Here is a 13,895-nt window from a genome sequence, read left to right on the forward strand (position 1 = left end):
AAAAAAAAAAAAAAAAAAAAAAAAAAGCGAAGAAAAGAATAGGAAACAAATGGCACTAAAAGTGGCAACTAATGAGATCACTCATGTTGGGGAAGAGGGTAGCACTGGGGATTGAATCCAGAGCCTTCAAATGAGCTACATTCCCAGCCCTTTTTATTTTTTAGACAGGGTCTATCTAAGTTGCTATACTGCTCAGGGTGGACTTACTCTGCTGTCTGGCTATGGAGTTCAGGTTGGCCTTCAACCTTCTGTGGAGCCCAGGCTGGGCTCACACTCACAGTGATCCTTCTGCTTCAGGTTCCAGGTGCTGGGATTACAGGCATGCATGCATGAGATATTTTTACATAATAGTTATTGAGAGGTTAAGATGGCGCTCAAGAAGAAATGGAAGCCAGGCGTGGTGGTGCATGCCTACAAACCCAATACTCTCAGAGGCTGGGGATATGCCATAGACAGTTCCAGGCTAAGAATATCCTAAAGCTCCCCCATGGGCACAGATACAAGCCCAGTTTTCTTCCTCATTCTAGGAACCTAACTGAAGTAACTTCTGCTCTCTTAGAAGGCACAGGGTATCTGAGAAGCTGCTTCTCTGCCTCAGTCTCTTCAACACACCCACAAGTCTGTCTCTGGTCAGCTGTATGGGATATCAGGGTATATGGATTGCTTTCTTTTTTAAAGAAAACACAAGGGCCAGGGAGATGGCTCAGTGGAATAAGCGCTTCCCTGGCAAGCGCAAGGGCCTGAGTTCAATCCCTGGTTCCACCAAAAAAAAAAATAAATAAATAAATAAAAATCTAAAAAAAAAAAAAAAGAAAACACAGCCAAGGGGGGTCAGGGAGATGGCTCATAGAATAAGCACTTACCTGCCAAGCGTAAGGGCCTGAGTTCAATCCCTGGTTCCACCAAAAAAAAACCAAAAAAACAAAACAAAAAGAAAACACAGCCAAACAGCTGACTGAAGTAGGTAGATAGGTATGTATGTTATGTGTTCATTTATTGACAGCCTGTTACTATGTAGTTCAAGCTGGCCTCAAATTCATGGCAATCCTCTTGCTCCAGTTTCCTGACTGCTAAGATTATAGGTGTGCACCACCATGCCCAGTGATTGCTGTTCTATTATTTACTTTTGTCCTTTTGAGACAGGGTCTCACTATGCAGTTTAAACTGGTCTTGAGGGCTGGTGAGATGGCTCAATGGTCTAAAGCACCTACTTTGGACAAGCTTAGCAAAGCACAGGGACCACGGTTCAATCCCCCAGCACCACATGCCAGCCCGCCCTGCCCCCTGGTGGGCTGAGCTGGCCACACGCACACAGATAAATAAATAAAATTAAAAATAAATAAATAAATAAATAAACTGGTCTTGAGGGGCTGGGGAGAAGGCTCAGTGGAATAAGCGCTTCCCTGGCAAGTGCAAGGGCCTGAGTTCAATCCCTGGTTCCACCAAAAAAATAAAAATAAATAAAAAAAAATAAATAAATAAATAAACTGGTCTTGAGCTCATTTTGTAGGCCAGGCCTCAAACTGGCCTCAAACTTACAACAACCCTCTTGCTTCAACCTCCTGAGTGCTGGGATTACAGGTGTGCACCACCACATAGGGCTTGATTGCTGGTTTTTTTTTTTTTTTTTTTTTGGAGGCCCGAACAGGCCCTCAGGTCATTTCTGGTTTGGCTGGTGTATCTGGGTTCGAATCAGTGGAAATTGAGCCTCACTGCTTTTTTAAGCAGGCACTTAAACAACTGAGCTAGTGGGCGGGCCCCCTGATTGCTGTTTTTAATACCATACCTTACTTAGACAGATATCCACAGGAGGTTCCTTTAACCGGACAGTGGCCTTCCCTTCATCCACAAATCTGGTGAAGAATTGTTCAATGTTCTCCTTTAGCTGCTTAAAACCAACAGGTAAAAAGGACAAAAGTAATACTGTTATTTAGCAATACTTATTATTATAGTCAGTCACTCTGCCAGACTTTTTTTTCCCCGTATGGCCATTAATCTGAAGGATTCATGTAGCTGCTGAGCTACATCCTTGGCCTTGGTTTAGCTTTTAATCCTGAAGTCTGGGTGTTTTATAGTTCTGGCAGTTGAGTGGTTACATCCCTATCTACCTTGCAGTAGATTATTACCCTATCAGTCTTGACTCCTTTTCTGAGATCAGATTCCTGAATCTTCCTGGATAATCTCTCTCTTTCTATTCCAACCATGCAGCTAAGGTAAGAAGTGCAGTAGTAATTTGCTTTCATAGTCTTAGTCCATTAGTTTGAGATGGACACACCTCCAGCTCCCTGAGGGTAGAACTCTTGTCTTGCTTACTGCTGTCTCCTCAGACTACAACAGTAACTGACACAAACTTTTTCATGATGCTTTTGCTTTAGATTTCAATAAGTATTGAGAAGCCACTATTAGCAGTAAACAAAAAAAGGGGGCTTTGAGACATAGTGGTAAGTCTGGTAAAGCCTCATGTGGTGACATACAACTGTAATCCCAGCACTCAGGAGGATGGTGCGGGAGGATAATTTCAAATTCAATGTCAGCCTGGACTACAAAATGAGTTCAAAGCCAGCCTAAACCGTACATCAAAACCTTGCCTCAAAAAAAAAAAAAAAAAAAAAAAAAAAAGACTGACCTGGTAACTATACTTAGTGTTGATAATCTGATGAGTTACTACACAAGTAATTAAAAGCATGGAAAACATTAAGACAAGAGAAGTGAAGGATGCTACCATCCTATCAAGGAAAATTTACTCACTCTAGGGGGAGCAAGATGACCTGAAAGGTTAGAAGAGGAGGGGGCCAGCACAATGGGGCACACCTGTATTCTTAGCACTGGGGAGGTCTGAGGCAGAGGCAAAAGGATCACTGAGAATTGGAGGCCAGCCTTGGCTACATAGTGAGTTCAAGACTAGTCTGAACTACACAGATCCTGTCTCATCAAAAAAAAAACACAAAAAACCACCTTAGATTTTTATCCTAAGAACAATGAAATCCACTAAAGGAACTTCAATCTCCAACACCTGTAGTTGAAGTACTGAGGAGGCTAAATCAAGAGAATTGCAAGTTTGAGGCCAGCCTGGGGGATATACTAAAATTCTGTAAAAAATCAAAACTGAAGATGTGGTTCAGCGGTGCTGCATTTGTCTAGCATACTTCCGGCCCTGGGTTTCCTAATATTAAAAATAAAACCGTAATTCCCTCTAACTGCAGTGTTAAATTGGAACTCTAGAGGAGAGGAGGATGGGGTTGGGGAGACAATGGCAGAAGGAGAAACCTTACAAGACTGACCAGAATACTGGGGGAACAGTCCAAATGGTAGAACACTTGCTTGGCATAATGAAGGTTCAATGCCCTGGGAGGATGAAGGGATAAAGTGTGGAAAAAACACGTAGGAAGTAGAACTGAAAAGATCTGATATGCTAGATGTGGGGAAGGAAGGGCTTTAAAGTTTCTGCATGGGGGTGCTATTTAATGAGTTGCAGAACAGGCTGGGGTAGAATAGCAAGGAAAATGAATTTTCAGACATTCTGATTCTGAATGCTCAAACACACCCAATAGGAGGTAGACTTAAATCTGAAGTTAAGGGAGAGAACGAAAACAGATTTAGAAGTCATAATTTGATCGATGGTAGCTAAAGTCACAAAATAGAAAAATAAAACATTTAAGAAATAGCCCTAAGGTCCTGTCACACCTGCCAGCAATAACAACTCTTCCTGGCCAGGCCTAGTGTCAGGTGTTTGCACCTTCACCACATCCGGAGTGCTGTGCTATCACATCTACCAACCTCCCAAGCTCCTACAATACAAATCCATATTTAGTTTTTGATTTTTCTACTATTAGCACTTATTATGGTCCATTTTAAGTGGTGGTTTCTGTTTCTCCCTTTCTAAACTCTGAGGGGCTGTGATTACACAGTGTGTTATTTCCCACAGTATCTAGAAGTGCACCTTGCACGCAAAAGTCTCCCACTAGGGATTCACAATAAAATCTTGCTTCAGATCCCCACTAGCCATTGTCTATTCATGAAGCAGATGTTTTAAGGGAGATCACGTTTTTAAGATGCAAAATCGGAACTGGGTGTGAAAGAAGTCAGTTTTGCCGAAGACAAAGACTAGTCTCAGCAAATGGAGACCCAATTCAAGTTACAAATTTGTTCTGTCATGTAACTGTTCTCTGACCTATAAAATGGAAAATGACTTTATTTTTTTGAAAATGACTTCTAAAATTCTTTCAAACTTAAAAAAAAAAAATGGATTCCATGGACAGAGAAGAAAATTAGATTTTCAACTACTTAAACATTGGGTGATTCTAAACGAGATGGTAGCACTTTTCCCAACCATTATTCCTTGTAGAATACAACAAGGGAACTATCTTGGGAATTGTATAAAACCCAGTCGTGTCAGGTGCAAGGATGCGAGAATTATTCCTCAGCTTTGTTTATAAAGACACAAAGGTACTGCACGTTTACAAAATGCTCGGAAAGTCGCTCCAACAATCTTGTATTTGCTACCGCTCTATTGATACTGTTTCCCTCAAGTAGACAGCAGCCCCATTCGCAGTTGTTTCACGCAGGCTGAAACTTTATTTATTTTGCGGTTCTAGGGATTGAACTCAGGACCTTCTGCTTGCCAGGCAAGTGCTTATTCCACTGAGCTATCTCCCCAGCCTAGGCTGACACTTTAGAAAAATGGAAGGGTGAGGACGCTACCGAACACGGAGTAGCAAAGCTGTAAATTCTGAGTCACAGAAAAAGGCAAGAAAATGAACCCAAACATGGGAAAGCTTGACCCTAGTGCTGGGGTGCAGTGGGGTTCAGGCGCGGACCCATGGCACGAGGGAAACAGCGGACGCGAGACCTGAGGGCGGCCCTTCCCGGCCCCGGAAGAGCCCCACGTACCTCATAACAGGTCCCGCGCTTGTCCTTCATGGTGGAGACGAGCAGGCAGGCGGAGCGCGGGCCCGGCTCGCCCTTCGCTGGGGCCCGCAGCTGACACAGGCTCACCACGGCGCGGACGCCCTTGCCTCGGTTCCTCAGCCCTAACGTTGGCAAGTGCCGGCTGACCACCTCCACCTCACAGTGGAGCTTCATCCTTCGCGGGCAGCGGCCACCCAGCCACCGGGCTTTGAAACTTCCCCCTTCCCGCCTCCCCGCGCCGCGCCGGGGTCCTCAGTGGGCGGGGCTGCCCGCGGATCTGCCTGCGCTGCTCGTGCGGTCGTCGCGGGCGTGCGGGGTCCTGCGGGGTCCGCGCGGCCTCCAGGTGCGGGCCAGATGCCGTGCTGTGGCCCCGGCCCGCGCGACAGAGCTACTGACGGCTAGAGGGCCCGGCCCGCGCCTTTCCAATCAGGCGTTCGGCGAGGGCGCCCGTGAGTCCCCGCGCGCTGGCCGCTGGCGGTGGTGGTGGGCGGCGCGGCTGTCGGTTGTCTGCTTCTGGCTACCGAAGTGCCCAAGGGAAGCCTCCGCCCTTGAGTGTGTTGGGAACCGGCCCTGGGACATCAGAGCAGTCCTGACGGCCGGCGAGGGCGCGACATTTCCTGAAAGGACAGGCTTTTTTCTCACCCCGCTCTTTGTCAGCGGAGCTTTCGAGGACAGGCAGGACCAGAGATGGCAGTTCCGGTCGAGCAATTCGCGCTTGGCGGCGGCGGCTGGGCAGGTTGGAGCCGCGGCTCAACTAGCCGAGGCTCGGAAGGCGCCCAGACCCAGGAACTCTTTGGGGGCTCCGTTTTCCATTTATTGAGCTGGTGCGAGGGCGAGACCTGGCGCGCAGATTTAAAGGAGGCGCTCACTGTCGGGCTCCTAAAGTTCCTCGCTAAATTTTGTGCCCCGAGCGCCTCCCTTGCCTTACGCTTAAACATTGTGTCTGAGTTGTATTTTCATTATTGTGAAATTACCTTAAGACATGTTTCCTGTCCCTCTCTCGTGCCGCTCTTTCCTCTCTGAGCTACTTTGTCCCCCTCCTCCCTTTCCTTGGTATGAGGATTAAACTGGCGATTTGGAGCTGAGCTGCATACACTTCATGATCTTCCTGCTTCAGAGATTACAGGCATGCACCACCACTCCCGGCTTCCAAACACTAGTTTTAAGTTCAAATATGAGAAGCTTATGATTTATCCCTGTTTACCAGCGTACTGAACTTAAAATATTACTGTTGAATCCCCATTGTAAAAACCAGTTTGATTGAGGAAAAGTAGTGATTGAGGCAGTTAGCAGTCCCTCATTCGCTTCATATTCTGTCGTGTGTAGGTAGTAGAGCATTGAAGCACTCCTTCAGCAACAGTTCATCGCTAGGCTACAGGAAAAATAAAACTACAACTCAGAATTTTTAAGGACAGAATTTCGAGGACAGGCAGGACCAGAGGTGGCAATTCCGGTCGAGCAAATCGCGCTTGGCGGTGGCGGCGGCGGCTGGGTAGGAGCCGCGGCCTCAACTAGCTGATAGGACTTTGTAGAGACTATTTTTGTTCTTTGAATGGATGATATAGAAGAAAAAGCTTAAGGGATTACAAGTACGTTAAATATGCTCCGTTTCTAGCACATTTGACAGGAATAATTTTATTTATTTTTGTTTTGTTTTATTTGGTACAGTGTCTTCCAGTGCAGCTCCTCGTAGTGACCCTCCTGTCTCAGCCTCCCCATCTCTGGGATTACAAGTGTGTGTCACCACTCCCAGTTCTGGAGGCCAGCATAGCAAGGCTGGATGGAATTCTGGGACCAGCAGGGCATGTGGTACCGGGGGTAGAACGCGGGACCTTGCGCTTGCCACGCAGGCACATAGACCGCTCAGCTGCCTCCGCAGCCTAATTAATTAATTGAAATTAATCAAGTCATAAAAACTTGTCATATAAACTTAGATAGCCTTGCACTTAGTGTAGCCCAAGGTGGCCCTAAATAAAGTCTGGGCTATACTGTCTCAGCCTCTGGAATGCTGTACACCACCACATCTGGCCACAATTAAGGGTAGAAATATGAGCTAGGTGTGATTTCAGCACTGTATACCGAGACCCAGTCCTCCCCCCCAAAGTAGAAATATGCAAAAAGTAAAGACAAAAAGCTTCAGCATTTTATTGAAGTGTGCATTCACTACATATTAAATTATTTAAGTACCTGAGAATTGCACAATAGTTCAATGGTGATTTTCAAGTGAAACGATGTATACCTCTGAATAATTGTCATACTTTCATAAAGAGATGTCTTGTGCCCATCTCCACCTTTTTCAGTGATGCTGGGCATTGAGATCAGGGCCTGATACATACTGGGTAAATGCTACCGTTTCGCTATGCAGTACTCCTAGATTACTTTATTAAGTTGGATGTAGTGGTACACACCTGTAATCTGGTCACTCTGGAGATTGATGCAGAAAGATTAAAAGTTTGAGCTCAAGCTCATCTTCCAAGTTTAGTGACTTAGTGAGACCCTGTCTGAAAAACAAAACACAAAATTGCTCTATTTAAAAAATGAAAGATAATACTTGAATGTAAAATAAATGCTTATCTAATTTTGAGGGTTTTACTCAGTTTTCATGGCTGACATACTAGGCTCTGTCCAATACATATAAATTAGTTTTTCTTTCTTTTTGAGACGGGGTCTTGCTATGCAGTTCAGGTTGGTCTTGAGCTCACTTTATAGCCCAGCTGGTCTTAAATGGGCTCAAGACCTGCCTCACATGTGCGCCACCAGACCCAGCTCTGTCTGATATACTTATGTTCCAGGTATTGACTTTAGAGGATTGTGAATTGAAGGATTCTTTGAACATCTATCTACACCTCTCTTTACTATCTATAATACAAGTAAAAACTGCTCTTTGATCTTTTCTGTTAAAGAGTGTGAAATAGGAATTCACAGGAATTAAAAGTTGGGGTACAGTTTTTTTTGCAAAAGGAGTCAAATAGATTTATTTTTCTTCTATAAAATTATTTCCCCTTCCAGGCCTGCATTGCCACGCTCATTTACCCCCTTTCTGTTTTGTTCATTCTAATTCTATTAATTTTTCAAAACCCAGCTCAGTTTCCACTAAGCCTTCTTTACCATCTTGCCCTTTCTTTTTGTGTACTCCTGTTGCACTTAAAGTTGTATTTCACTTATTTCCATGGGTTTCTGGCACTTACTAAGCATTCAACAGATAATTGAAGGCCAGGGATATAACTCATGAACACAGTGCCTGCCTGGCAAGAGCAAGGTCCTGAGTTCAATTCCCTTTACAAAAAAAAAAAGCAAAAAACCCAGAAAAGTTAATCTTTCTGACTTTTCCCTTTTTGCCCTCCATGAAATTTACTCTATTTGTAGCTCCCTAAGGTTAGAAATGATAGCACAAGGACCTGAGTTCAAGCCCCAGTTCTGCAAAAAAAAAAAAAAAAAGAAGTGATAACCTTGTTCCATGAGAGTTTACAAGAACAAGGGCATAATCTATGGGTAAGAGTAAATTTATTTGATCTAGAACATTGGAAATAGATCCAGGAGGTATTTTTACAACAGTAAGCATGATCTAAAATGTAGTAAGAGCCCAGCAGGATAGTACATGCCTATAATTTCAGTACTCTGAGAAGCTGAGGCAGAAAGGTCAAAAGTTTGAGCCAGCCAGGCATGTGGCATTGACCTGTAATCCCAGTACTTGGGGAGGCTGAGACAGGAAGATTGCTGAGAACTTGAAGCCAGCCTGACATACATAGTTCTAGTAGTTCAAGGCCAGTCTGAATTACATAGTGAGATCCTGTCTTAACACCCACCCCCACCCCATCCCCTGTCCAAAAAGTATTGTGCCAAGCCTAGGCAATTTAGACATTTAGGGAGACCTTTTTGTCAGGCTAGACCCTGAGGAATAACCAAGACCACCTGCACAGGCATGATTGAAGCAAGCAGCGATCTCTTTATTTCAGGCTGAGTGCAACCTGATCAAGGGTGAGAAGGCCATTGACCATGAGCCAAGGAAGAGAATTAGCTTTATTTATTTTTATTGAGAAATAAATATGAATGAGACAGTTTCACAGCTGATTAATAGGACAGTTTTAATAATCAATACATGAGAATCAGCTTTGTACACTAGCCTAGGTATGGGGGAGGGTTTCACTGAGGAAGACGGAAAATTTTAAGTTTCTCAGGGGTCATGGGTAGGCCTGGCGCTTCTTTGGGAGGAGGGAAATACAAGATGACAGTGGTATTCTGCTGATTTATTAAAGCGTGTCATTCTGTAGATTTACTGGGTTTCTCTTCAGCCTGAGGACCAGGCCTGGGAGCCATCCTGATAAACACTTATTTTCTTTTCTCAGGGTGAGTGAGGGAGTCTTCCTGTTTGAACAGACTGGCCTGTTGAAGATTTTTCTTTTCATTTTGGGAAGACCTACTTGTGAGGACCTAACACTTCTCAAAAAGTAAAAGTAAAAAAAAAAAAGTAAAAGGAAACCAAATTTCTTTTATTCTATTTTATTATTTTCGGCAGAACCTGAATTGAACTCAGGCCCTTGTGCTTGCCAGGGAAATGCTTATTCTACTGAGCCATCTCCCCGGCCCCAAGGAAACCAAATTTCAAAGTTGTGTAAAGCCCTTGCATTTAGTCCCCACTACTGCAAACTAAAGCGAAACAGAACAACTTGTTTGCTAAACTGAAGCCTTTATACTTCAGCCTGAAAATTTTAGAAGATGTTTTTACATATATATTTGTTTTGTGATCCTCTGGGCTCAACTTGCCAGAGTACTGGGATTATAGGCAAACACTACCATAAAATTCAGATCTCTTCAGGAAAGTTTCTGGGGTGAATGAAGTGATTACTTTGGATTTGGAAAAAAATGGGAGTCAAGAATATTAAATAGGCTGATATAGTGACCTACCATCCACACTGTAGTCAAATTAAACTTATACAAATGTGTCCTATCATTGAACTCTCAGCTTTTTTGGGTGGGTGGGTGTTGAGACAGGTCTCACTACGTAGTTCAGGTTGGCCCTGAATTCAGTATGTAGCCCTGGCCTTAAACTCAGGGTGATCCTCATGCCTCTGCCTCTTCCTCTGCCTCTGGAGTGTTGGGATTATAGGCATGCCCCACCTTGCCTGGCTTTTATTACATTTTAGGTGACATTTACCAGTGCAAATCTATTTCCAATGCTCTAGGTCAGACAAGTCTACTCTTCTCACAAACCTGCGCCGTCATGCCAAGCTTCTTGAACTTTTGGAGCTAAAATAGTTTACAGAAATTCTACTTCCCCTCATTGGACACAAGGTAAAGTGGTGCACTTAGAATGAAGAGATTTGCCCATGCATTTATAGATTAGATCAAGTAGGGCTGCAGTTCATGTCTAGGATGCCGCCTTAATTCCCCAAAAGCTTCATGGATTTCTACACTTGGCTGTGTCATTAAATTCAGCTGCCCAACAACTTGTCACTTGCTCCCTTTGGGATTCAGTTCCTGTTTCTTAGCTGGACAAGTCTCCTTGGGGAGCCTCTTCAGTTCCTGCTTTAAACTTCGTGCTTGGGCTAACCCTTTCTTGAGAAATCAACTCCGGATTGTAAGATATGTCACATTTCATCCAGCACTTTCAGGCATTCACGAGGAGAAATTTAGGTCATCTTGTCCACAGTGTTGCTGTGTGGCTACGTGTATAATAGGAATCTTCAATTCCAGACTGCACGCTTCCTGGACCCTGAGTCAGTAGTGCTATCAACAGGGCCTAGTGTAGTGTTTATGTACAGTAGGTTCTCTATGTATGTAGGATGAATAAATTAGCTGCATATATAAGTATGCTATTCATATAAATATATGCTATTCACTGAGCAAATATTTGTGAGAGCCTGCATTGTGCTAGATTAGCGCAAGCTCACATTGAATTCATATTGATTGAGTAAACCTCTAGACATGGAAGGGCAGATTTGGTGTTCTCCCTCTGCGTTGGGGAGCGTTAAACAGGAAAGCTGGGTATGGGGGCTCCCAGCTATAATCCCAGCACTGGGAAGGCTGAGGCAGGTGGATCCTTGAAAGTTCAAGACCAGCCTGGGCTACAAAGTGAGTTCAAGTTCAGCCTGAGCTACAAAGTGAGCCTCTGTCTCAAAACAACAAAAAAATAAATGAATAAAATAAAAATTAGGTGGATTCAGGATTTAAAATAAAAACTAAAAGTGTAAAAGTATCACAGGAAAGCAAAATCTTTTTAGGAATTTTGGCATACTCACAAGAAGACACATGAGGGCCAGGGATACAGCTCAGTGGTACAGTACCTGCCTGGCAAGTTCAAGGTCCTGAGTTCAATTCCCGGTACCACCACCACCAACACCACAAAAAACCATTCAACAGACAATAAGTTGATACTCTTTTTTTTTTTTTTTTTTTTTTCCCTTAGTACTGGAGATTGAACCCAGGGCATTCCCATGGGGTTATATCCTCAGTCCTTTAAAAAATTAAAAAAACAAGAAAACAAAGCTAGCTGAGTGTGGTGGAGCACACCTGTGATCCCAGCACTCAGGAGGCTGAGGAGGGAGGATTGCTGTGAGATCATGGCCAGCCTGAACTGCATAGCTAGACCCTGTCTCAAAAAAATAGTAATACAAGGCATTACTAAAGTTATTTAATTGTCCAAGCTGAGCTTGAATTTGTAATCTTCCTGCCTCATTCTCTCAGATTGCTGTGATTACAGGTATGTGTAACCATGCATGGCTTTAAGTCATTATTTCTGGTGGGGGAGGGGCAGGGGAAATAAAAAGAATTAGGATGTGTTGTGTTTGCGTACCAACTCCCCATCGTGCTGTAATTACTATGTGCTGCCAATATGCACTAATAAAAACAAAAAGTGAACACCCTGTGGTTTTGATCAGCCCTTGTATTTTTTTTTCAGCTCTTGTATTTTTGCTACTACAAAAATGTTAATAAACTTTGCAAAAGATATATAATGGTTATATTCCAGGCATCCCTACTATAAGTGAAAATCAGCGATGTAGCAACATTATACTTGTTTTAGTATTTATATATATTTTAAGGCTTTATAAATCCTTCCCGGGGCTGGTGAGATGGCTCAGTGGTCTAAAGCACCTACTTAGAACAAGCTAAGCTAAGCAAAGCACAGGGACCGCGGTTCAATCCCCCAGCACCACATGCCAGCCAGCCCCGCCCCCTGGTGGGCTGAGCTGGCCACATACACACAAAATAAATAAATAAATAAATATTTAAAAAAAAAAATCCTTCCCACACTCTTATTTATACCCTTTTACACACTTTTTTTTTTTTTTTTTTTGCCGAACCAGGGATTGAACTCAGGCTCTTGGGCTTGCCAGGGAAGCACTTATTCTACTGAGCTATCACCCTGGCCCCCCTTTTCACACTTTTCAAAATACTTCTAATGTTCTTAACATTTTCTACACTCGGAAACCTACATAATTTTAACAACATACATATACTGTATGGTACTGCAAAATCCTGCAATACAGCGAAAAATCAGCGATAAATTAGATTAATATATATATTTTTGATTCATATTTTTGAAATCCTGTGAAATAGTGAGTCCACAAAAGTCGAACCGCAAGATAGTGAGGCACCACTGTAAACAAAAAAAAAAAAAAAAAAAGCAAATTATTTCTAAGTATGTATTTAAGAGCTTGCATGAAATTGAGTAGACTAAGTTGGGAGATCTACCCTCAATGTGGACAGGCTTGGATAGAAGGAAAAAAATAAAAGAGATGAAAACATTTCCTAGTCTCTCAAACTGGGCTGCTGCCTGTCTCGTGGCATCAGAACTCCAGGCTCTCCTACCTGTGCACACCAGGACCTACATTTGAAGCCCCTCAGTTCGCAGGCCTTGGCCTCAGCCTGAGTTATACCATTTGACTTCTCGGGTCTGAGGTCTTTGGTGGGGACTCAGCCATGCTACTGGGGTCCTGGGGTCTCTAGTTTGCAGACTGCAGAAACTGAGCTTGTGAGCCTGTTACCCTAGAGTCCCCTTTCATCTGCCTGCCTGCCTGTACTGGTTCTATTCCCCTGGAGAACGCTGAATAGTACAGGTTTTGGTATCGGGAATAGTCCTAGGGGAGCAGCATCAGGGTTTCTGGAATTGCTTCTCTAACCTGATTAGAGCTAAAAAAGTTAAGAATTCTACTTAAAAAAAATTTTTTTTTAAATATGTATTTGGTACAGGGTATCACTACACAGCTTGGACTCGTGATCCTCCTGTTTTCAGCCTCCACAGCACTGGGATTACAGGCCTGTGGCACCATGTCCAGTCTGAAGAATTGCACTTTTAATAGTACAGAGCACTGACTGTCAGTGAAGATACTGGAAAAAAACAAATCCTGGTTGTTTGGTGGTAAGGTATTTACATTTCATGAATCCAAGCTGGAACCAGACTACTAGTCACAGGGCCTATTTAACATTAATTCCAAGTTTGTCGACCAGCAGCAAACTGGCACCTGCAATTAAACTTCTAGAAACTAAACCTCTGGGAAGTATGTTTTCCACGGTGATAAACTATTATCCCTATATTGTCAGGAAGATCCTAGAGGTAGCTAGGAAAGCTCAAATGTTCCTTGGATTCCAAGACAATTCATAAGCACCCACGGTGCCAGGCACTCCCAAGAGAACCCGGACAGCCGGGACTGATATGTTCTTTTTTTTTTTTTTTTCATGATTCCACAGGTAACAATCAGAGCTGTGCTGAAGGAGCTAATATTAGGCACTAGCGAGCGGGTATCCTGCATCATGCTCATCTCTGTCCAGACAGACTACACACTAAGCCCATGCCGAACTGCTTTCCCAAAAGGTCTACGCTGGGGGTGACCCTTTCACAAGCCTGGAGTGTGAGGAAGCAAGGTCTTGGGGATGTCCTCCACCGTGGTCTGCTCGTTCAGTTGCATCCAGGACATTGAGGCACGAAAGTTAAAACTGGGTGGAAAGTCTCTTTTCAACACAACTTGTAAATTTAATTTAAATTATTA

At 43.6% G+C, this 13,895-nt stretch overlaps 1 protein-coding gene across 2 annotated transcripts in view; it reads right to left on the reverse strand.

Moving 5' to 3' along the window:
* Positions 1-5,105, reverse strand: part of Lrr1 (leucine rich repeat protein 1) — an 11,604-nt gene extending 6,499 nt beyond the window's left edge. The window contains exons 1-2 of one of the 2 annotated variants that reach the window (XM_004638772.2): positions 4,891-5,105; positions 1,787-1,885 (exon numbers count right to left, since the gene is read on the reverse strand). In XM_004638772.2, coding sequence (XP_004638829.1) covers positions 1,787-1,885; positions 4,891-5,082 — 291 coding nt within the window. In that variant the 5' untranslated portion in view covers positions 5,083-5,105. Of the gene's footprint in view, positions 1-1,786; positions 1,889-4,890 lie in introns of both variants that reach the window. The other variant, XM_023723744.1, reaches the window with a different exon arrangement.
* Positions 5,106-13,895: the final 8,790 nt, after the last annotated feature.

Source organism: Octodon degus, unplaced genomic scaffold, assembly GCF_000260255.1.
Source record: "Octodon degus isolate 3935 unplaced genomic scaffold, OctDeg1.0 scaffold00102, whole genome shotgun sequence".
NCBI classification, from domain to species: domain Eukaryota; kingdom Metazoa; phylum Chordata; class Mammalia; order Rodentia; family Octodontidae; genus Octodon; species Octodon degus.